The 24499-nt window shown below is 41.9% G+C and overlaps 1 protein-coding gene across 1 annotated transcript in view; it reads right to left on the bottom strand.

Moving 5' to 3' along the window:
* CYP20A1 (cytochrome P450 family 20 subfamily A member 1) overlaps nucleotides 1–24499 on the bottom strand; it is a 516898-nt gene that overhangs the window by 374945 nt on the left and 117454 nt on the right. The window contains exon 5 of the mRNA XM_069615523.1: nucleotides 19804–19971. Coding sequence (XP_069471624.1) covers nucleotides 19804–19971 — 168 coding nt within the window. The remainder of the gene's footprint in view (nucleotides 1–19803; nucleotides 19972–24499) is intronic.

Below are 24499 nucleotides of genomic sequence, written 5' to 3'. Positions count from 1 at the left end.
GTGGTTTTTCACACTGCTGTCCCTGCTGCACCCTAGGGGCAAACCTCAGTGAAGGGATTTGCCATTCGTAATCAGTGGGGGTGGGGGCTTTCCTTATTCAGCCTGTAATGATCAAGGATCACGTCCGACGCATGAGCCTTACAGGTCATTCGGCAGGGATATTGCCTTCCATTTCTTCAGTGTCCTCTGGACTACGGCCCACCGGTCACACCTTTGTCTCTGGGACGCATTCTTCTAATGCAGGAGGTCTGTCAGCCTTTGTTGAAAAGCGGTGGGGTGGTATTTCACTTATTTTCTGGTGCCGATGAAGGATGAGAGCTTGTACATCATGCTGGTTCTGCGGCTGCTGAACTTGCTCCTACGCAAGGACAAGCTTAAGATGGTCACTCTCGCCCAGATTCTGCAATCCCTCAATCTGCAGGACTGGTTAGTTTCCCAGGACCTTCAGGATGCCTAGGTCTATGTGCAGATTCATCAAAAACACAGGAAGTACCCAAGGTTTGTGGCGGGTCAACACCATTACCAGTTAAAGGTCCGGTTGTTCGGGCATTCATCAGCTCCTAAGGGTTCTCACTAGTCTGCTAGCAGTGATGGTGGCTCGCCCTCAAAGGGAGTTGTGATGAATCCTGTGGAGTCGTCACCAATTGCCCTACAATGATCCATGTGACCAGGGGACGACAGACACTAGCCGATTCTGATCCTAGGGGTGGTATTATGATGGAGGATCACAAGGGGGGAGAAGGTCGCCTGGGAAAGATCTTCTGCCCTTTCTAACGAAGGAGACATTATAATATCTAAGTTCTTGATGATCAACATACAAATTCGCCCCCTTGTACAACTCAGAAAACTCAAAAAACTCTTCCTTTAAATCATTGTTGACAAAATACCACTCATCCTTCAAATATATACAACACATACATAAACATCTCCCATCTTTGATGATTTTCTGAGAGAAGATAATAACAAACATTTCAGAAATTCCATGATTTCTAGGGACTGCCAACTACCAGAAAGCTCAAGTATTGGGGCGAGGAAGAGGAGGTAACTCAAAGTTGTATATGCGGATCAATTGTTTTTGTAAGGCGCAAGTGGTGCCGCATTCAGGAAAGGGAGAAAAGACAGCGAACATGCTAGCAGAGTCAGAGAAGGAGGCAGAACGACAGTCGACCATGCCGGAGACGATTGCAGGCACGTCCAGACAGCAACTTGCAACCACAGGGCTTACTTACCTGCTTGAAGCGAAAGGAAGAGAAAACGCAGCGGGCACCAGTGGAGAACCGTCAGAGTTCTGGCAACAGCAGCAGAGTTGTCGGGAATACAGTCATGCATAGAAGCAACGTTCCTCTATCCAGATCAGAGAGAGAAAACCGGCGAGTAAGCCAGCATGGCAGGAGATGCTGGAGGAAGGTCCGCAGTGTGGAGACCTTCACAGAGAAGAAGTTTTCTTACAGATACGTGCCACAGGTCCGGGACACTACGTACACCACTGAGTCTTTCCAGAGCCATTGGGGACCCTGGGGCGTACCCCCCATACATTTAAATAAGTAAATGAAACAAAAGTGTTTTGAATACCAACCTTATAAAGCACAAAAACAAGATTTAAAAAAGCCCCATATAAGAAATGTCAATGTGGGGAAAGTTGGAGCAAGCATTACCCCAAGCCAACAACTAGAAACACAGCGAAGTGATATAACTGTGTGGTGTGAAAAGAAAGTGGAACTAATAAGTCCTGGTGAAAGGAACACATCAGGCGGTGAATATATGGGGAGGATAGAGATACCTGGAGTATACCAGAGGACCTGCAAAACCCCATAAAAGGATACCTGGCAGGGGAGTAGAGCAGGAAATCCAATGGAGCATTTAAAGTTATAAGACATTGGGCCTCATTACAAGGTCGCCGGTCCGGTAACAATGGTACCGGTAAGCTTGCCGGTACCGTTGTTACCAGACCGGCAAACTACAAGGTCTGCTCGCGGGTGCCTTTCAGCCTGCCAGGTCTAACCTGGCGGGCGGACCGGCACCCGCGAGCAGACCTCGACTAATGCACCGGCACCATTCATGAATGGTGCCGGTGCATCCGGCCACCCCATTCCCATTGAGCCCTATGGGCTCAAATGGGAATGCGGAGTAATTATTACCGGCACCTGCCAAAGGGTAATTTACCGGGTCCACCGGGGCTGGAATGCCCCGGTAAGTCCCCATTGCCGGGTGCCGGTAAATTCATGACTCCGGTATTGACCGGCACGGCTACCGCCGGAGTCGGAATGAGGCCCATTGTGAAGGAAGAGATTCCTGGCAGGAGAGTAAACCAGGGGGTCTGAAAAGTCCATGAAAGGATTCCTGGCTGGAGAGTACACCAGGAACCCCTTTATAGCTATTGTATGGAATTGCCCATTTAAATAAGACTTTCTTTTTTGTATGTATCCAGGTCAAAGAACTAAAGGAACTATTGTTTGGAGGAAACACTTTTGCCATTCTCAGGAAACCAAGGCATAGAATAAGCAGTGTCGCATTGCAATTTGCAATGCAATTCTGTTGATTTGCTAATTAAACTGACCTTTTTGTAGCACAGCTTGCTATTTAAATTATTTTTGGCATGGGTGGAGTTTTGTAAAGCGGGACTCCCTCTCTCCTGCGCACCTTCTATTCAGTTGTTGACCGAGTTAGACCTGCAGCCAAGGTCCTAGTTTGTCAAGGGACCAACTCCGAGGTTCCTACTGTTTAGAAGATTTGTGGGGTTTGACAAACTCTGGACTGGAAAGGCGCTGGTTGGATTAGATAGTCCGGTAATTGTTGGTAGGTAGTTTGCACAAGTAATAGATGAGTCAAGTTATTAGTGTGTCAAACATGAGGTTTGGTTTATTCCTTGGTTTAGTCAGCACCAATGAGAGACATCATTGGATTTAAAGGTGATATTTATAACATGATGATATGTTACACAGCCGACGCGCGTTTCAACGTAAGTCTTTTTCAAGGCCATTTGGGTTTGATGGTTGAGCTTCCAGGTGGGGTGAGCTGGTCCTCCCAGGTGTGGGTGCCAGTAGGCTGGATAGCCGTGCTTTAGCCGGGTTCGGCAGTGCTGGTGTGTGGAGTCGAACACCTGGAAGCTCAACCATCAAACCCAAATGGCCTTGAAAAAGACTTAGGTTGAAACGCGCATCGGCTGTGTAACATATCATCATGTTATAAATATCACCTTTACATCCAATGATGTCTCTCATTGGTGCTGACTAAACCAAGGAATAAACCAAACCTCATGTTTGACACACTAATAACTTGACTCATCTATTACTTGTGCAAACTACCTGCTATTTAAATTACCCTGTTCAATGAAACCACAGCTCACCCTGCATTTCGTTCTTGCCCTCAGGCATCTCTCCACCCTCTTTTCCCTGTTCACTGTAAGTTCAAAAGGGGCTAATGGAGAGAGAGTGCAACAGTAATAATCTCCTCCACTGCTAAAAGTGGCAAAGTCCCGAGCGGCCGCCAGGTTCAGGAATGGCGAGGAGTAATAACATTGAGTGTCCCCCCCTATGTGGCAATAAAGATCTCCCTAAAATTTGTGAACTGAGCTCCGCTAGGAGATGGACACTCAAAGCATTTGCTTGCTGAACAATGTATTTTTGCGAAACGCTTAATGTCCTTGGAACTGTTCCAACAACGGTTTTCAGTATCAACAAATGATCATTTTGTGTATAGATAGTCCAAACATGCTACTGTCATGCAATTCCAGGGTGGGTATGATCTCCCAGCACAGTCCCCGATAGGGGCCAACATCAACAATGAGGTGATCCCTAAGAGGGCTATCTTGTCACTCTATCAGGTTATACTCAACTTCCAGTCTTATTCCTTCTCAAAATTAAGCAGAAATGGGAAGAAGATGTGGGTACACGTTAACTGGAAGATTGGCAGGAATCCCTGATGGGTCTGCTTGAGATAGCCATCCCAGCTCGACTTAGGCTAGTCCAATTGAAAATTCTTCACAGGGTTTACTATGCACGTGATTTCCTCTTTAAATGTGGTCGGGTTGTGACTTTTTATCATGTCTGTTTATTTGTGTCATAGCCTTTATGTTTTACAGACCCTGATCTCACCGAAGTCTCACTTCAGCAGTCCACAACAATGCTGCATTGTTGATTATATTATGTCTTGGGTACAAATAACTTCTGATGACATTAAAAATATTAGTACAACATTGGTAGTCAAATATGTTTGTTTGCTAATCAAGAAACCTTTAATTAGCAAACTATGTTAATACATTTTTGAAAACTAATTCATGCCTTGAGAAACTTTTTTTTTTTTTTTTTTTATTTTTTTTTAAAAAGAGAAACTTTTTGCCATCCTGTATAAATATCCAGGGGAAGTGAGTCCCCTTTTGGATCCAAGGATTTCTCCCTGGAACCGAGACTGTTTGTCGGATTTATTTCTTCACTTTGATTATGAACACTTTTTGCCAAACAATGATCAGAAACATTTCCTTACACCCTTTATGCTGTTTCCTTCTAGTGTGAGGGTCAGATTAGAATGTTTTGGAAAGAAAATTTAACAACGTGACACAGACTGAACTTTTGATGTAGTTTACTAAGTAGGGAACCTCTCCTTTGGTTAGGCGTAGAGAGATCTTTATCCAACCCTTTTGTTTCACTAAAGATGTTGGATAATGAAAATCTTACAACTTTGGGTCCACCTGTCATTTCTGACCCCTCATAGAGGGCACTCATATCTTTCCCTACCTGGATGACTGGCTCGTCCGAGCTCGCTCCATAGATCCAGTGTCCGAGCACCTTCTCTGCACATGCAGTCTATTGCACAGCCTGGGCTTTTCCTTGAACTACAGAAAGTATCAGGTTTCACCATTGAGCCTCTCCGATTTCCTTGGATTGTCAATGTACTCAAATCCCAGAGACAAGTCCACGCCTCGGCCTTCGTGCACCTTTTGGGCCGCATGGCCTCCTGCATCCTATTGGTCCAGAGGCGATCTCATGTGCCGCCTTGCTTCAATGGCTTCTCCGTTGCCAATTGTCACAGAATCAGGCCACATGTTGAACCCCTTGAAGGTGTCGGATCAGGGGACTCAGGATCTTGCGTGGAGGGCCATGCGAGTCAACTTGCTGAAAGACGCATTCTATCGCCAACCTTGCCCCTAGGTGACAGTGGTCACAGACACATCTCTGACTGGTTGGGGTGCTGACTATGTCAGACCTTACGGTCAGCGGACTGTGGTCTCCCGCACAGTCTCAGGAACACATCAAATTGCTGGAGCTGGGGGCAAAAGTAAAACGCAATACTGTGATGATCCTGAGGGACAACACAGTGGCCATGCATTACCTCATCAAGCGAGGTGGTGTAGGGTCCTTGCTTGTGTGCAGAGAAGCAATGCAAATGTGGTTCTGGAGAATGGTGTCTCTTTGACATGTATCTGGCCGGCTGGGAGATTGTCACAGTGGATACCTTGAGAAGACAGACGTTGGCCTACCAGGAGTGGGAACTCTGTCAGGAAGTTCTGGAGGAGATCTTCTCCTTTTGGGGAACTCTGCAAGTGGACCTCTTTGCTTCTAGTGCCAACAGGAAATGAAAGTTGTTCTACTAGAGGGAATTTCCTCATCAGGGAGCTCTGGGGGGCACACAGATGGTTGGGTGGACCTCCTTTATGCATTCCCGCCAATAGTTGTCATTTTGTTACTTCTCAGGAGATTACGCCTGTTCAATACCACGACGGTCCCGATTGTCCCAGACTGGCCTGGAGAAAAGGCTATACGGAGTTGCTGGACATGTGTATCTGCCCGAGGAGAGTCGACTTTGCGATCCCATTCTGAAGGGTGGGTCAGATGACGCCCTCTATGTGCTCTTTTCAGCTCAGAGGCCCGCTACAAAATTCATTTATGCCTGCAGGTGGCATAAATGTACGATCGGTGCTGGGAGAGGGACCTGGATTCTTTATCCTGTCCTCTATCGCCTGTGTTGGATTTTTTGCCATCTCTGGCCCAGGTGGGCATGCAGATTGGCACTGTAAAGGGTTACCTCATTGCTATTTTGGTATTCAAGAGGGCTTGTTTTTCCACAATCCCCACTCTTATGCAGTTTTTGCAGGGTCTGGGTAACCAGTTTCCTCCACGCCAGTTTGTGGTTCCGGCATGGGATTTGAATTTAATGGGTGCTCCGTTTGAGCCCTTTCATTCCTGTTCTATAAGATTGCTCATCTTTAAGTGATTTTCCTGGTTGCTATCACTTCCGCAAGATGGGTGAGGGAGCTCTAGGCATTGTCTGTTTTACCTCCCTATCTCAGAATGCTATGATCTGGCTGGTAAGGGTGTGCCTCAGGGCCTCATAGCTTATTCTAGCAGGGGAGCGGCTGCCACCTCTTTCCTGCAGAAGGGAGTCCAAGTCCTGGATATTTGCCAGGCAGCAACGTGAGTGTCATTTCGCACATTTGCTAAACATTGCTGCTTGGATTTCCTTGCCATCCAGGATGCCCATTTTAAAAGGGTAGTCCTGCAGAGATTTCTGGTTTAGGGTGTTCTTGCTTCCTCCCTCCTCCAGATGTACGTACTGCTTTGGAAGTCTATCATAGATAGGAATCCGTGGGAGGAAAGAATCCATTAGGAGAACAAATAACTTATCTCTTGATAATAGTCTTTCTGATGGATGTCCCTCCCACAGATTCCTCATCACCCTCCCTACCTGCCCCTACCTACACCATTGGTCCTACGGTCCCTCAGCATTAGAGTGATAGGGAAAAAGAGTGGACAGAGGTCACTGGGTGCCGCGCCGCTAATTTTATATTATATATATATATATATATATATATATATATATATATATATATATATATATATATATATATATATATACACACACACACTACAAAAAAAACTTTGTTAAAGGGACGTTATGGTTAAGTTGACCTACCAAAAACCTGTGCACTTCACTAAAAAAAAACTTTTCCAGCCTGCCATTACCGTGCACATTACAACCTAAAAACCCCTGAAATTCGCCAGTTATGGTAGGCTAAGCACCCACTCTTGCCATTAGCACTGTGCACTGCTACCACTATTCCCCAGAACATAAAGGATGCCATTACAAATGTCATTGATGACACCACTTTTTTTTCTTCACATCCATATATATATATGTATATTCAGTGAAAAAACGTTGTTACTGTGCCTCCGGCGTTCCCGGCTGAAGAAATCAAATCCTTTTCCAAAATGGCCACCATAGAAAGGGAAGACGGGTGTTGGATAGAAACCCTTCTTCACTTTCCATTACAGCCTGCAGAAAGCAAAAATGAAACTGTGTGACTGTAATGTCAGCACCACATTTTTGTTCCTTAAGAAATGTGTCATTATCAGAAAGACCTTTTACCAGAAAGCCAGTCCCTGGTGTACATGGCAACTTCAATGCAATGTTTTGTCCCTTCCAGTAATGGCCAGTAGCCACATCCCTGACATTGTGGCCACTAACCATACATAGAGCCTACCCCTCAGAGACGGAAGCTGTACCGTTGATTTGTTATGTACATGACGGCACTTGTAAATATCAAAACATATGCATAGAAAACGCAAAGGAGTAGTCCTCTTACGTCTGCACAACATCCCAACAAACTCTGTGATGGCAAGCGCAATCACGTCAGAAATACTGCAAGCAACACCATTACCACTCACCTTTCGACACATAATTTCATAAGTAGCACAGGTCGAAAGGTGTGAAGATATGTGTATTGGTAGGGTGTAACCATGTATTATTTTACAAACATTTATGTACAGCAAACACTTTCAGTGCACCTTACCTCATTTTTCCTCTTTTAGAAAGCTACTAATCATTCTGAACTAATGTTGGTTAATGGGGCATCTGGGTGACAGAAATTGGCCTGACGGCACTAAAGCGTATGAGATGGGCCTGACCCTACCGTAGCCAAAGCAAGTGGTATGCAATACCTTTCTCCATAACATTCCTCGGCAGCGTAAACAAAAGCGTCCATAAGGACTTACGTGCCGTGATGCATCACCTACAAAAGAACACATTATGACCTGCAACGTAGCACGGCACATTTTGAAATAGGAGAGTAAATTTGTAAAAAAAACACTAACATTGAAGAATTAGTAAAGTAGTTTTATTTCACAATAAACTGTGCGAAATGATCGCCCTATTCACATTTCCATAGAAGTAGTAAGATTGTCTCTTCGGTCGAAGTAGTAAGTTTGTCTCTTTGGTCGACAATGAAAATGTTAATGGTAAAGGCCACGTTGTTGTTTTCCCACACAGAAAGTAAGCGTTGCCGGCACAGTAGTCGTTTTCCTCGCACATTGATTTGCAAGACGACGTCAATCGCTGTGATCTACACCACCAGAAAGGATGGAAAGTTACTCCTTATGGCGATAGCAGCGTAAGGACATAGAGGTCCGACACAGTCATCCCACTGAATTATAACGCACAGACAACCGGTGACGAAAAGTTGCATTTGACGGTTAAAAAAGCTGTCACTCGGCAGCTGCAATCCGTGACAATCACAATAGGGAAGGAAGTAGCTGAGGGGGAAAGGGGAAATAAAACATGTATCAATACGCAACCTTTGGACAAACCAAAGTTGTAATACATAACATTTTCAGTAAAAATTATTTCAATAGGAGGAAATGTAGTGGGACCATATGGACGGCGACAATGTGCAATCTCCATAACGTGAAAAAAAAATTCAACGGCACAGAAAGCTGGAACGGGTTTATTAATAATAGCATTTTTATTTGGAAGTACCCGAGTGGTGAAAGGGGAAATAAAACGTGCATCAATACGCAACCTCTGCACAAAACAAAGTTGTAACACATGCCATTTTTACAAAATATTAATTTAATTTGGGGAAATATAGTGGCACCCTACAAACGGCGAAAATGTGCAATGTCCATAATGGAGAAAAAAAATGTCAACGCCACAGAAACCTTGTAATTTATTAGAAAAAATAAATTTTTTCTTTTCAAAATTAAAAATGTAATGCCAGTTCGGTATACAGGCGTCAAAAATAAACTTACATGATGTGGAACGCCTCCATTGCGCTCAGTACAGTCAAACTGTAGAGTGCCCCTTCGGGAACTGATATTTCATGTTCGTTACAAACGTTTTTGAAGCATAACCTTATCAAACGATATGTTTTTGAAACTGTTACTCCCTGCATTCTTTCTTCTTTTCCCCTGTAGCTCAAGGTTAAAAAACAAGTGACCCTTATGGGTGCCGACAAATATGTGGCCGTACTGAGCTTGTATTGAAAAGGGTAAATCAAGTGACCTTCACTCCGAATGCAAATACATTCTCATTTTGCAACAACATATCAGCAGCTATTCATGAGAACCGCTACTCCCGTACACGTGAAGAAGTGCTATGTGTACGAAATAGTGCAGGTGGCTGGCTTAGATTTCAAACTGTAGGACGCCAGTCTGACCGCAGTAATGTTGTTTATGTATTGTAACATGGACGCAGTAAGTTCATTTCGTACAATGAGTAGCAAGTCCCACTGTACCGTATGAGAGTGGAAACAAGAATACACCAATATTTCACTTTCTACTGCCACATCTCATTAACGCTCACCTTTCAAAACAGTGTTCCATAAGTGTAACAAGTGCATTGGTGTCTTCTTCGTTTATGTATGTTAGCAGCGATGTCCGTGTACAACAGAAAACGAAGTAAACTTGGCGGACGTATCGAAAGATTATGACGCACTTCACGCTGTGGCACAACCAATCGGTGAAAGCGCAACATGGTCGTGGGCAACACGCCACGGAATAGCCAATTGAAATCTTCTCCACGGAGCGAACAGGGGAGTGTGACCGCGGAGCGGACATAGATATCACTAATTTTTAGAGACATACTTTTTGATTGTTTTTAAGGAAACTACTGGACGGATTGTCACAAAATGTACAAAAGCACACTTTCGCGACCAAGACCCTGCCGCAAATTTGGTGCAAATCCATCCAGCGGTTTGGCCTGTTGCCGTGCGCAAAGTTTTCCCCCATTCAGTCTATGGCAAAAAAAGATGTTTTGGGACCCCCTCTATAACTTTGCCCCCCCCCCCCGGACCAAACATCACCGAACTTTGCAAAATTCAGAGTGGGCCATATACTCTTTTTTGCAAAGTTTGGTGAGGATTCATCCAAGCGGAGTTATAAGCCACCCAAAAAGTGCTCTTCCTATGGAAACAGCAACTTAACCATAACTACACAGCCACTAATGTGGCTGTGTAATATATATACACATACACATTGAACCAGACATCATTCCAGAATGGGGCGCACTGTGGCCCCTGGCAGCGGAAATGTTCCTGGAGAACAGCTGCGCTGGGATATCATAGATGAGGAATCTGAGGGAGGAACATCCATCAGAAAGAACATTACAGTGAGGAAAGAAATGCGTTCTTTGCTACGCAATCCCCACACTTATGTGCATGAATATTTTTTTTTTATTAAGAAAATTGTTTTAGTTGATTAAAAACTTTTTCAATTAGCGTTCTCAAATGAATCACAAGCTCTATAAATGTGCTCAGATCATAACGTATATATCCGATCATACAATTAAGTCATCTTGACCGTGAGCTATAATTTCAGAATCTTGTTAACAATAGATTTAGAGATATAAAACCATTCATACAAGCAAAGTAACCTAGTTTTAGTATCTTAGGAGCATCTGCAATAGTTAATTACAAGGTATATAAATAGCAAACAATGCATAATTAGGTAGTTGAAGATTAAAACTATGTCAATTCAATTAGAAATTAAAATATTTTTTGCACAAGTAGTATATATAGACAAAGGTAAAATGATAATCTAAAAGAAGCTAATTCATAGAATAACTAAAAACAGTTAATCACAAATTCAATTGTAATAAAAATGTCACTGTATCGATAATCAAAGAGGCGCTAGAAGCATTCAAGAACTGCACCCACATTTGTTTTTTTCTAACATTTCTAAATGTTTGAAATGTTTGTAAAAGTGGATTTTCCTCAATTCAACAAGCTCTTGGCATTCAGTAATTAGATGGAAAACGTACTCTTGTTTATCCTCTAGGTTGCAAAATCTGCAGACCGTGCTTATTAAAAGACTCTTTTGAATATAGTGCCAATTTAATTTTAGTTGGTAATAAATTTAGTCTAAACCGTAGGAATATGTCGGCGTACATGCGATCAGGGAGTATCTTGATATAACTAGGAATATCATTTAGTGCTTTAGTTAAAAATGCTCCAGCTTTAAATGAAGAATAAGCAGAGCACTTTTCCCCTGTAACAATCCAACCATATAAGCATTGTTTGAGTTTAGCTTTATGAGGTAATTCCAGGAGCAAATCCACAGAGATGTCCGCAGCCTGCGAGATTATCTTCACAAGTTAGTTTCCATTTTCAGAATGGTGTTGGTGTCACACTTTCAATACATTTTTTGATAACTGGAAATCGATTTTTTGAGAGGGATGTAGACAGCATTGTTTTCCTAGATAAAGTAATCATTGCCCATGAAACAGTGGCCTTTAATGAAGTCAGTCCAAGTTCATTGCGAATTAAGGCAATTGGGGTACCTAACAGAACAGTTAGTATAGTTTTCCAATAGATACCTTCTAGCAACTCCCATTTAATAGGTTTGGACATAATTTTGGTCTGGCTGCCATAGGTAATTATTGAAATAACTTTTTGTAAATAAAGCATTCGAGCCGGTAAAAGTGAGAAGGCGTCATATTTTGTTCTCAATCTCCTTTGCTTGTGTAGCTAATAATCTTATTCTTAGAATAAGCTCATCTTTATAAGGTTTATCCGCAGAATGGGAGTCGATATTCACTCCTAAATATTTATAGTGAGAGATTTGTACAAGAGAGTTTTTTGCCAAAGTCCAATTAAGTTTAGGACCCGCTCTCTTTGTGAAGTGATGGAAAAATCAAGATATTAGATTTTTGTGTGTTTATCTCCATATTATTGGCTTCGGCAAATAAAGTGAAAGCATTGAGTTTTCTCTGAAGACCAATAGGGATTCTATCGAAAAGAACCAAATCATCAGCATATAATAAATACGGCATATGAGGAGTCCCAAGGCGTGGGGAGAAAGAATGAGTATCACTTAAAACCTTATAAAAGCCATTAATATAAAAGTTAAAAAGTATCAACGCAAATGGGTAGCCTTGTTTCAAGCCTGTATTTTTTTCCGATAGATTTAGAGAGTAAGCCATCAGATGTTAATTTAATTTTAATCTTAGTATTAGAATACAACTGATGTATTAAAAAGTAAATATAGGACAGGCTTTTGGCATTGCATAATTTGTTCCATAAGATGTTTCGAGATAGAGAATCAAAGACCTGTTTGAAGTCAATTAGTGCAAGATAGACAGTATGTTTGTTTTGTATTGCTTGGGCTTTGATTGCAGATAATAGAATCAGGTTTAATGCAGTCCCAATGTCAGGTACACATCCAGACTGATATACATCCATCAACTCATTTTCTTTCAGCCAGTTCATAAAATCACAAATTAATAGTCTTGCTAAAATTTTGCCTGGAGCATCTAAAAGTGCAATTGGGCGATAGTTGGTTGGATTCAACCAATCCCCCTTCTTAAAAATTGGAATTATTATGGCTTCCTGCCATAAGGGTGGAATTTCCTTTGTTTTAATAATATTTTGAAAAATTATATTAAGACGTTTGGCCAATGCTTCTGGGTTAGTTTTAAGAATAGCATTAGTTAACATATCAGGCCAAGGGGCTCTGGGTGAGTGCAGTTTTTTGATTATTATTAAAATGTCCAAAGAGTCAAATTTAAAATTAGATAAGCCAACTGACATTATTTATAGTATATAAAGGAGTAGGAATAGGCGTCTTCACAAGTACCATTTGATAATGGTTTATCCATGTCATTTCAACTATGCCATTTAATTGTGTAGAGCGGCAAGCATTTCTCGAGGCATTATTTATCTTCCATATTTCGCCCATAGATTTGGTTAATAAGGCTATAATCATTTTTTCAGCATCATGTTGTTTCTTTAATGCTAGTATCTGTTTGACTTTGTTTCTGTATCTAGAGTTAAGTAACATTTTTGCTGCATTGTTTGAGGTAACGCTCTCAGAGCTTTACGTAATTCAATTTTTATCTTATATACCGCTGAGTTCCATACGTGTCTGTGGGTAAAAATAGGTTTACTAAAAGAAGTATTTGTCTGTTTTACCGTGTGGATAAAATAGTTATAAAAAATTCGACCAATTGAATCATTACTTTGTACATTTTGGACAATTTTCTGTTGTAAAGAAGCAATGCGTCTTGGGTTCCTTTTAAGGCGATTATTTGGATTATTCATGTCAAAATTGCCTTTATAATATGAAGCAGTTTCTATGCTGTGAGGAAACCATTTAACTTCTACTAGATTGTGATCACTTGCTAAATTTGGGATAACTTGAAACAAAGCTATTAGCTTATTTGCATTGTTTGAAATGAAAACATAATCTAGCGTAGAGTGAGAACTGCCTCTTGACCATGTCGGTCGAGGGGGAAAATCGTTAGAGACTGAGCCATTTAACATGCAAAAATGCCTTATTTTCATTAGAGCATGCCAATTGTCAGCTCTGGACTTCGTGTCAGCTATGGATGGTAAACACAGGTTCATGTTAAAATCCCCTGCAATGATCGTAGATGCAATGTTGGGATCCATTAATGCTTGATCTAAAATTTGTTCAATCTTGCCCATAAATTCAGATGCCATAGGTGAGGCTGGGTTCCAGTAAATATTTATTAACAATGTCGTTAAAAAAAAAGGGGTGCTTTGGATTAGAAGTACATATAATTGCTGGTTGAATGCCACAATCAGGGCTCGGCCATGGTTTAATGGTTAGATGGGAATCATGTCTTTCTGCTTTAATAGACCCACAGCCGGTCTACCCCTCGCAGCCTTTGAAGCCGGTATTATAACCACTTAAGGATAGGCCCACACCAGGGTGCTCATTAGCCACGTTTCCTGTAATAAAACTAAATCATATTTGTTTAGTAATTTAGGTTTAGATACCATTAGATGAGAAAAACCTCTAGTGTTCCATGAAACCAAGGAGCACTCGTGTCGAGCCGACAGAGGATTTTACTAGCAATTTTTTAATTTGTTATCTCGGGCATGTGAAACCGAGGACCATTTCGATACTGGGGCTGGGTAGATTTTAAAGAACTAGCATGACAATTGCAACAGACCTGTGAACCTATGTTAGAATTACAGCTCGCATTTTTCTGGGGCGCAATTCAGAGTGTTGGGTGGCAAAGGGAGAATAGCTTCAAGGAATAGGCCTTTTTCAAATAATAGTTGCCTTTGCTACCAAACATAGTTCTTAATTATTAGTGAAGGGATGTTAATTTCGACAATGTCTTGCTGGACCGGTTTGGGATAAGATGCACCTTTAATGTCAGCCAAATTACTATGCCTTAGTTGTGGAATAGCATGAAAGATTGTTAACAAGGTGGACTTATTTGGAAATGGATCAGAGAATACTCTGTCTATCATGGTTATTCTTAAATCTCATTTTGAAGGTTATCTGCTAAATATTCCGCTTTATTGATTGACACGGTTCTCTAAAGAGATCCTACCATACCTTTAGAATTGTTCACTAGTAAGGCAGAATCAGTGCCACTATATACAGGGACAGAGTCGATTATAGGGTTAGCTGGATTGACGTTAGAACATTCGGCTAACTCCTCTGAATCTGTGGCACAATATTCTGTCTTGGAGAGGGGGGGGGCCTTTGTCAAATGGGGTTCGTCTTACTACCTCATTCCGTTTTTGCTCGAGAGCTCTGAATGGTAAGATGCCCCGATTCAAATTAACACAGAGCTTTGGACTTCGCACGGCAGGGGCAGACATTTCCTCATGTAGACTTTGATTAATAGTTTCCAGTACCGATACATTATTATTTGAATACACAGAGAGGTTCATAAGCTGCTCAGTAGTAATGGAGTTGTTTATAGTAATAGCCTCAGATAAAAACAATTTGTCAGCCACAGCATTAGGCAGAATATTATTCAAATTCTTACCTTTAGAAGATGCCAGCTCCATAGGAAGAGAATAGAGGCAGTCTGGGGGGACTTCAGTGGGACATTCTTTCGGGATCATAGGAACAGTAATAGCTTGTGGGTCCATGAGGGAGATGTTTGCCACAAAGCTTTTAGTTGTAGATTGAATTTTTTTATTCTTTTTTGATATAGGTACATTTTTATTTTTAATTTGATTAGGGGACACATTTTGATCTGCACCCAAATCTGAAGTTCGCTTTCTATTATGCTTGCGTTTTCTTCGCTTGTTCTGTGTTGGACGGTAGAAAAGGTCATATAGAGGCTATTCCGACTTAGACAAATCAGAATAATTGGCATCATTGGCTTTGTCTGTTATGGATGTGGGATCAATGTCACCAATAACTTCAATCGGTCCGAGAGGACTTGGGATTGTGGGATAGGTCCCCAAATATGGCCTCTGTCTCACATGGAAGCATTTTACAAGGTATAGAAATATCAGATTCCTGAATCACAGGAGAGTATGCAACATTACCAATTGCAGATTTTAACATATTAAGTAGATTCAGCACAAGCTAAATCAAGCTTCTTAGTGAGGGTTGAAACCGCAGCTTCTTGAGTGGTGGCTCTTAACTCAAGAATCTCAAATAGCTTGGTAAAGGTGAAGATCGTTGTGTTGATCGTTGTAAGCACAGCTTCCAGAGCAGGATTGGTTATAGAGGGGTACCCAAAGGAAGGGCGAGGCACTGGCTTTGCAAAAGATGGCTACTCAAAGGCTGAGGATGCAGGGGGAAGAGATAATGTCGTTAGGACCGTCAGTGGAATAGAGCTCAGGAGAATTATATAGTCTAGATTCCATAGTGTCATATAGGGGAACCTTATTGGTATTTTTAGTATTTGGTGCCATAGCTTCAGTAGATTGCGCGACGGGAGATAACAGATTAGGAGCCAAGAGCTGAACTTGAGCTTCAGCTTCAAGATTTGCAGCAAAAGCAGCGGCCTCTAGAGGATTAGGAGGCCCTCTTAGCACTTGAGAGTAAAGAGAAAGAGGCTAGTGGAATTGCATTAGCGAGCGCCTCCTTGTGTTCTGATTGGAAGCTAGGGGTGTGAAAGCTCTCATTATCAGTAGAAAAAAATTGGATCAGCCGCACACGCATGCATAGTTGTATCTGAAAGAAGGTGTGCTTGATTACATTCAGGTGATGAAAGCTCAGACTTTATATTGCTAGGATTGTGTTGATTTGAACTGTGAAAAAGGAACTTAGTGGTCTCATTGTTAAGTTGACTACTATTTGTGGGGGAACTGTGGGGTCCATCAGTAAGTGGGGAAAGATGAAACCACGGTCGAATGTGTAGTGGAATTCTTTGTGCGTAACATGGCAGAGGAAAAGGCATGCCCGTGGTTAGACGCAGCATGATTTAACTACCTAATAAGGGTCCCCGTAATTAAGTGCTTATTTTTAAAAGCTGCAGTGAGTCAGCTTATCGAGTGAAGCGGCTGAAAGGATTATATAGTAATGTAATTTAGTCACCAGTAGTTGGGATCAGATGTTTGTAAATATAGCGGAGATTTGTGTTATATTAATGAAGCAAACACAAATTACCAGCAACCTTACTTCCGTAAGGAGAAAAATCCTTCATGTGCGCTTTGAAAGGCGTCCGTGAAGGGAGGAGGTAAAGGTACAATCAGGGTATTAGGAGCGTAGAGCATACAAGATAGCCAGCCAGCATGAATTTAAATCGCTGCTCGATACCTCAAGGGCCGCATGGAAGGAGCCTGACGCAACACTGCAGTGCACCGGTCAGCAGACAGTACTCAAAGGTACTCGCTCGTGGTGCGCGCGTGCTGGTGCGCGCAGGCTACCAATTTGTAGCTGCTGATGGGATAGTGCGCCTAACTACAGAGGGAAAATAAAAGATTGCAATATAGCGTTAAAAGCTAAACTTTAAAGCTCTTCAAAGTCCATTAAAGTTCAAAGTAAGGAAGTTGATTGAAGAGCTGCAGATCAATTAAGTAGCGAGCGGGTCGAGCAGAGACTACAGCAAGACAGCTGACAGTACTCACGGGTACTCGCTCGTGGTGCGCGCAGGCTCCCAATTTGTAGCTGCTGACGGGATAGTGGGTGTAACCAACGAGTTTTGGAAGTTGAAGAGCTGCAGATCAATCAGGTAGCGAGCGGGTCGAGCAGCGACTACAGCAGGACAGCTGACAGTACTCACGGGTACTCGCTCGCTGTGCATGAATATGTCGATAATCTGTGAGAGGATATGGAGCTCAAAGTGGGTGCATTTGTTAAATTGGGTTAGTGGATGACATATCTTGCTTAAATCATGCAGGTTTGAGGAGCCTGTATTATGGGCTTTTGAACTATGTTCTAATTTCTATACTGTTTGACAATTGAGTTGTAATTTGCCCTACAATACTTTTATTCATGATACTTTTTAATGGTTTAAGAAGGTTACTTAAATGAAGTAGAAGGATTATTGTTCATCCAAACACAGGTCGGGGAAGTTAAATATTAAGTGGTCTTGTTAATGGGGAAAGCATAATAAAAGTTGATAACTACCGCTGGTTTAGCCAGAATTTCACTCACACAAGACATCCTGTTAGCACTTGAATGGATGGTAAAGTTGAACCTGATGGGTGATTACTTCACTTTCATGATCTACAAACAGAAATCTACACACCTTGGAGTTTCATCAAGTTGCTGCAGCTAGCTTCCTACTAGTGTTTACTGTCATGCATTTAATAGTTTATTTTTATTTGACCGTCAACCCCCAGTTGTCTCAGGATCAACTTCAGCAGAGGAGTTTCTTTCATGCATGTATCTTTCTCTTGGCGATAATCTGTTTCACTGTAAATGTGGAGCACCATTTTATCATTTTGCAACATGGATTCTTTGGGATTTGTTGTGGAATATATTCCAGTTTAGGCTCTTTTAGAACAAAGGTGAAAAGTATCAGATTTGAGCTGTCCCAACTACTAAGCTTCTCTCTTCTCCCCTGTAAACTTTGGGCAGAGCCCCTGGCTGTTTTCACATCCTCTATCCAAAGCATCCTGGGACAATTCCATTATAGGGTCTTACAGCATCAAAGAGCAGCTGCGAGCTGGTTACCTTGACTTTGGTACTGTGATTTTATTACTCGGTCAGCTGTCTGGGATAGAGTGGACAGGATTTCTTGGCAGTGCTTATGGAGTGGGAGATATCACAGGGATTCCTAGCTTGGGTACTGCAACCTGAGGAATGGAGGAGTCCCCAAAGAAACAAAGGGAGATGGAAGAAAGAATATAGATTCTTAGTCAGCTGGGTGGGGCTGACAATTGCAAGCTATAGATAGCTGGTAGGCACGCAACAGGCATCCGGCTGTTGATGGCGGTCAAGCAGGTATCTAGCTCAAGCTCTCTGGTGTTGTAGACCATGATATGGATATAGATATAGAGCCAGCTTTCAACAGCCCAAAATTTGTACAAGATATGTAGGCTGAAAAAAAAAAAGTGTATCAACTTTAAAAACAATCTTGCTACAGTGGCCCTTAACTAGAATCGATTTGTCACAGATGCAGATAGGTTTACCAAGTGGTGTAAACAGTGAAGAGGAGCTCCATTCACCACCCTGTCGAAGGCACCAGAAAACTCCAACAGGCTAAACATGGTGATGGTCCCAATATCAGCTGCATACAGTGCAAAACATAGCTAGTAAGGCTACCTCCCCTTACAACGTTTATAAAGTTTGTGAGCTTGGAAAAAATGAGTGCGCGAGACAGAAGTTCAATTGACTTTGATTAGAATGCTGATCAATGTCTTGACTGAGCAGATGTAAAGTTGGGACAGAGATTGAAGATACAGCCCAGATTGTATTGGTTAAGGGGATAAAGATGTACAGCATCATTCTACTATCAACTATTAACCCCAAAGCTATGAGCCAACTAGGATATAAGAAAGCAGTCAGCAAGAAAGATGGGAGATGGAAATGGTACTGAAGCAGTGAATATGGGGGAACTAGATTGTGGATTCACCAAAGAAGAAATAGAACTCTTGGCAGTAAAACGGCATTAGGAAAAATGGAACAGCATAATGATTTCACCACAAGACATGTATAGGGAGAAGAGGACAGGTCCTAGGAAAGACTTGAGAAATGCCCATAGGTAACAAGGGAGTCGTTAAGGCAAAAGCAAATATAGATACAGAATTCCACGGGTAACAAGATAAAAGGAGTCACAGTGATGACCAAGCATAACATGGTTAACAAGAGCATGCCACAAATCTGCCAGAGAGATTTGGTGGTAAACGGAGGATATGAAGTGGAGATACTGGTGAGTGTGGGCGAGTACTGTTTTGGTTTAGTGATTTTGGTGAATGCTAATCCTAGGGGAATGCACATATTGCTGGTTGCAAGATTCTGGGTGAAGTCCGATTAAAACAACCCTTTCAAGGGCTTTAAGGAAGAGGGAGTAAGGGCAGAAGTTGGTGGTGGAGCCGTTATCAGCAGATGGCTTTTATTTAGCACTGAGATGTTGATGACAATTTTGAAGAAAGAGAGTGAGCGGGGAGATGTTTTAATAGCTTGGACACAAAAGGGTCTGAAGAGGTCCCGCTGGAGGAGTTGAGCAAAAAGAAAATGAAGCCAGCATAGCTAGTGTTGTGGAAGGGAAGGTAGAAAGAGGAAGAGAATTAGGGATGCATTGGAAAGATTAGGGAAGGTGGAGCGGGAGAGGGGGACATGAAAGGAATGCTGTGGTCATTTGAATGGAGAGAAAGGTAGAAAAATTATTGGTAGTGAGAACGTATGGTGTTGTAGTAGAACTTACCGCACTGTGGTTCTTGCGGAAGCGGATCAGCTCCTGCTCATCCTCACAACTATTCCCCATTGCGGTCTGTGTCACCGACTTCATGGCGTAGCACAGCATGTGCTGGCACAGTGGTACATGTTGTGAGCCTGGGATGGATAGCCATTTTGCTACCAACTCCTCTGACAGCTGAAAAAAGAAATACCATTATATACAGGTCCTTTCTAACAGCATTATGGTCAAGAAAAACAAAAACAAGTGAGTAAATATCGAGACACCATTATAATATGCTCATTTTCATAACAATTCACAATAATTTGAGTAACCAGTTTGCCTTTTTGGAGGTCTGCCATTTTTCAGACATTTTTCCCCCCTCGGACGGAACTTTTTTCCATTTCTGTTCATTATCTTATTCATGTGAAAGCAGGTAATAAAATGTTGCATCCTTTCTGCTTTAAGTTAGTTATGTTCTTTTAATCAAAGACTTTTTCTTTTAGTTGCTACAATATCACAACTATATACCCTTTCAATATAATGTTTCTAGTGGGATTTGCCATTTGCTTTAGCAAAGGACTCAAAATAATCTACATTGAGGTCATTTGCACAGCCTTGTACACTGGAACCTGTGTTGAAGACAGATTCTTGACCCCTTACCAAGAGATAAGGAAGACTTTGGGAAAATAGGAAGCTGGCCTACCAAGGCCTTTTGGCCGGTGCTGAGAGGTACCTGCAAGAGTCGGGGTTCTCAGAGTTCTTCTTTTATGTCACATTTTAACTTAAGATAACTCCAGAGGGACACACAGATGACTCTTCCTCTTCCAGCCCCCACACCTCCCGCCATCCCATCTTCTTGGCCAGTTCCCAGTCGTTAATAAAATCCCTAATAACTAACTTTGAGCACCATGAGGTGAGAGCAACCGTTTTCAACAAGGGGACATTTGGGGAGAAATCGTGTTGGAGCACTTGCAGCATCTGGGTCCAGCAGTGCATTGTGGGCCCACACAAAAGTGGTAGGATTTCCCCCCCTAAAATCATGATGCTAGTTCAGGAAAACACTTGACAAGGCAAAGTGGAAATGCAGGTGAGAAAAATGGATAACAAGAAGATTATCGAAGCCAAGAAAAAGAATTACAACCTTCGTATCGACAAAGCTAAATCTTCATCTAATGAATCATTTAAGATTCTTAAAGAATTTGAAAATCACATTTCATCATTCCCACCTGTTATTAAAGACTCAGCTTGGTGGCCGACAATACAAAATTAATCCCTGACTAAAACCACTGGTCACCAACTGAAAATTGCAAATCAAATGACTCGCCTAGTTGGTAACAAAAAACACCATTACAAAAGGGATCCCTATGCCATCGACTGCCAAATTTGAATTTCAATACTGCACCGACATCATCATAAACCACAAATCCACTACATGTGCGGGGGACCCTTGTCCTACCAACATCCTGAAGGACTCATTGGATGTCCTTACCCAGTGCATTACTAGGATGATTTACGTGTCCTTCAGGGGTGGTATGGTGCCTGCCTCTCTTAAGAACGCCTGGATAACTCCCCTATTGAAAAAGAACACATTGGACACAGCTGTAGCAAAATCGACCAATAACTAATGGGCCATATTTACTAAAAATCATTGACAGAGTTGCATACTTGCAGCTACAAAGTTTTGTGGAGGAGAACACACTCTTGGGCATTCACCAGTCAGGATTCCGAGCACAGCATGGGACTGAAACAGCACTGTCAGACCTTAAATCCAACTCAGGTATTGTAGAAAAAGGTCATTCAGCATTATTAATGCTGTTGGACCTCTCTGCAACGTTTCATCTTATTGATCATGATCTTTACCATGAAAGACTGATAAACATCGTCAATTGCTCAGAGAAGGCAGCCCATTGGATCTCATCTTTCCTGGGCCCCAGAACATCAAGGGTGGCCATCGAGCAAGCCGAGGCCTCTCCCATCCTCTCCATGTGTGGTGTTCCACAAGGATCTTGCTTATCCCCGACTTTATTTAACATATACACGAGACCACTGCTCAACATTCTTGACAGACTGGGTGTCCATTATGCTAATTACGCAGATGACACCCAGGTCCTCTGAAACAGAGTTCAATTTGAAACAAAGAAAGGAGCAGTGTGATAACTTTATAGAATGACTAAATATTGAGAGAAGAGAACAACTGATAAAAATACCCTGGGAGAAGGGGGAAGATAATTCGACATCCTGAACAAAACCAAAATAAATTGAAAGAGGAAGCAAGATATGAAAAAGAGCCACACAAAAAAAGGCAACCACAGATTAAGTAAGTTCCAACGAAGTTCAGTAAAAGGGTACGCTGAGAATCACAGACAAGAAAGGAGAACTAATAAGAGAATTCCAAGAGGGAAAAACTAAGAGAAGGGAAAGCCAAATAACCCAGTTAAGGAAATGAAGAGTTTGATTGAAAAAGTTATTTGCAAATCATATATTGAAAGGCGGGTACTGGAAGTACCCTTAGGAGAAGGAAGTCATTCTCTACGAGTTAGTTTTCAAAGTGGTAGGGTCACAAAAGGGTAGTTTTGGACAGCTGACATATTCCATTGTTGAACATTCACATCTGCCTAACAAACACCTTAGTTATTAAAATAGTCAGGGACCACCCATACAGAGAGGGAAAGTTAGGCTTTACCCTTTTACTTTAATAAATAATATACACCATGTCCGCAATGAGTCCATGTCCTTCTTCTGACTCGCCACAGAACCCAGGCACTGACAGTCAATTACTGCGGTAATGATTCAAGCTGGAGTGCAATGTGTTTTGAGTCGCGCAGTAAGACAAAAACATCTCCAAAACTACATTTCATTTTAAGCACCCCCTGTAATTCTACATATTTTAATTTTATTTATTTATTTATAGAGCCTCCTAACCCAAAAGGTATCTGGGCGTACGTTTACAGGTTAAACTTGATGTACAAGTGGCTTCATTTTAAGTTAACAAGATGCATACAGTAAAATATTTACAAGTTACAATTGATGTGCATGTAGTTACATTTTCAGCAAACAAAGTACATACAGTAATAAGACCAGGAAGATTAAAGTGCATATGTACCCTCCCTATTTCTAAGAGGGGTTTCCCTGCATCAACTAAAGTTCTAAAGCATCTTTCAGAATGTCCTGGTAAATCATGAAAAGTCCACCGTCCTGTGTCAAAATCTTTAAATCTGCCCCTTACACTAATAACTCAACTACAAAGATGTGTTCACGTTCTGGGTCCAGGAGAATGACCTTCTCCTGGACTGAGTGGCACAGTTCGCAATCAGGGTGAATGACTCCCTTACTTCAGAAGAAAGGATTGACAATCCTAGAACATTATATAACAAATTTCACTGTTTCTTCACTCCAGCGGTGGGGGTTGCGGGGGGGAGGGGAGAGGAGAGGATTCCCTTTCCCTGGATCACTGTTTTGATCTTCCTTGCCGATTCAAATACCAGGAGAATGGCTCCTTTATCCTGGTACCTTGCTTGGTTTGCCACTCACCAACAGGGGGAATGACTCCCTTCCCCAGGCTTCCGTCAGGCTTTTTTCACAGTTCACGATGTCAGGGGGAAGGTCTCCCTTCCCATGGCCTTTCGTAGACTTACTTTCACAATCCACAATGCAAGAGGGAATGTCTCCCTTCCATTGGCCTTTCTTAAACTTTTTATCACGTTCACAGTGCCAGGGGGAATGTCTCCCTTCCTCTGGTCTTTCTCAGCACAGCACAACCACAACGGGGGGATTGACTCCCTTCCCCTGGCTTCTCTCAGGCTTTTTTCGCAGTTCATGATGTCAGGGGGAAGGTCTCCCTTCCCTTGGCCTTTCGTAGGCTTACTTTCTCAACTCACAATGCAAGAGGGAATGTCTCCCTTCCATTGGCCTTTCTTAGGCTTTTTATCACGGTTCACAGTGCCAGGGGGAATGCCTCCTTTCCCCTGACCTTTCTCAGGCTTTGGTTGTGACAGAAACAACAGCCTATTCCCATATCGATTACTCAATACTGCTTAAATGCCCATAGTATGTATTTAAAGGATAACATGCATTACTAGATAGAAAATATTAAATGGAAATATTTTCAATGCAACATTACATGGAAAACCAATGTATAAAAGATACAAAAAGGACAAGAACAATACGATGCTTATATAATGTCCGTTATACAGTATTAAATCTATAAGAAAAACATTCTGCTAGTACACAATTACAATTGACCAACATATCCTAACTCACTCAAGACTTGTACTAGCTTTATCCAGCCATTCATACCACACAACCACTATCACACACATACAATTGAATATATAGATACTAAAAACTAATTTACTGTGCAAAGGCTACATTTAGTGCAAATGACACAACTAGCGCCAGTAAGCACTTTTAGCTGTGATAAATCCAGTTGAACACCAAAACCTCCAAATATAGTGTGTAGATATTATTTAACATGCCCCACGGACAAAGGCTACGGCCAAGTCCATTTGTTAATGTATGATTATATTTTCTAATGGATGATGCCGTCGGGTTACACCGATTTAAAAACAGAGGAGCAGGTAACCATTTATAACTATTTGGGCTTGTGTTTTAATGAAACTGGTACGTGGCATGACCAAGTCTCAAAAGCCACTACGACTCTGACTAAGTGTAGTGGGAGCATTAGAAGATTCCATCTTATGCATGAAAGGGTGCATTACTCCCG

This window comes from Ambystoma mexicanum, chromosome 9 (assembly GCF_040938575.1).
Source record: "Ambystoma mexicanum isolate Mex_15411 chromosome 9, UKY_AmexF1_1, whole genome shotgun sequence".
In the NCBI taxonomy this organism is placed as follows: Eukaryota; Metazoa; Chordata; class Amphibia; order Caudata; family Ambystomatidae; genus Ambystoma; species Ambystoma mexicanum.
This window is presented reverse-complemented; position numbering and strand designations above follow the sequence as displayed.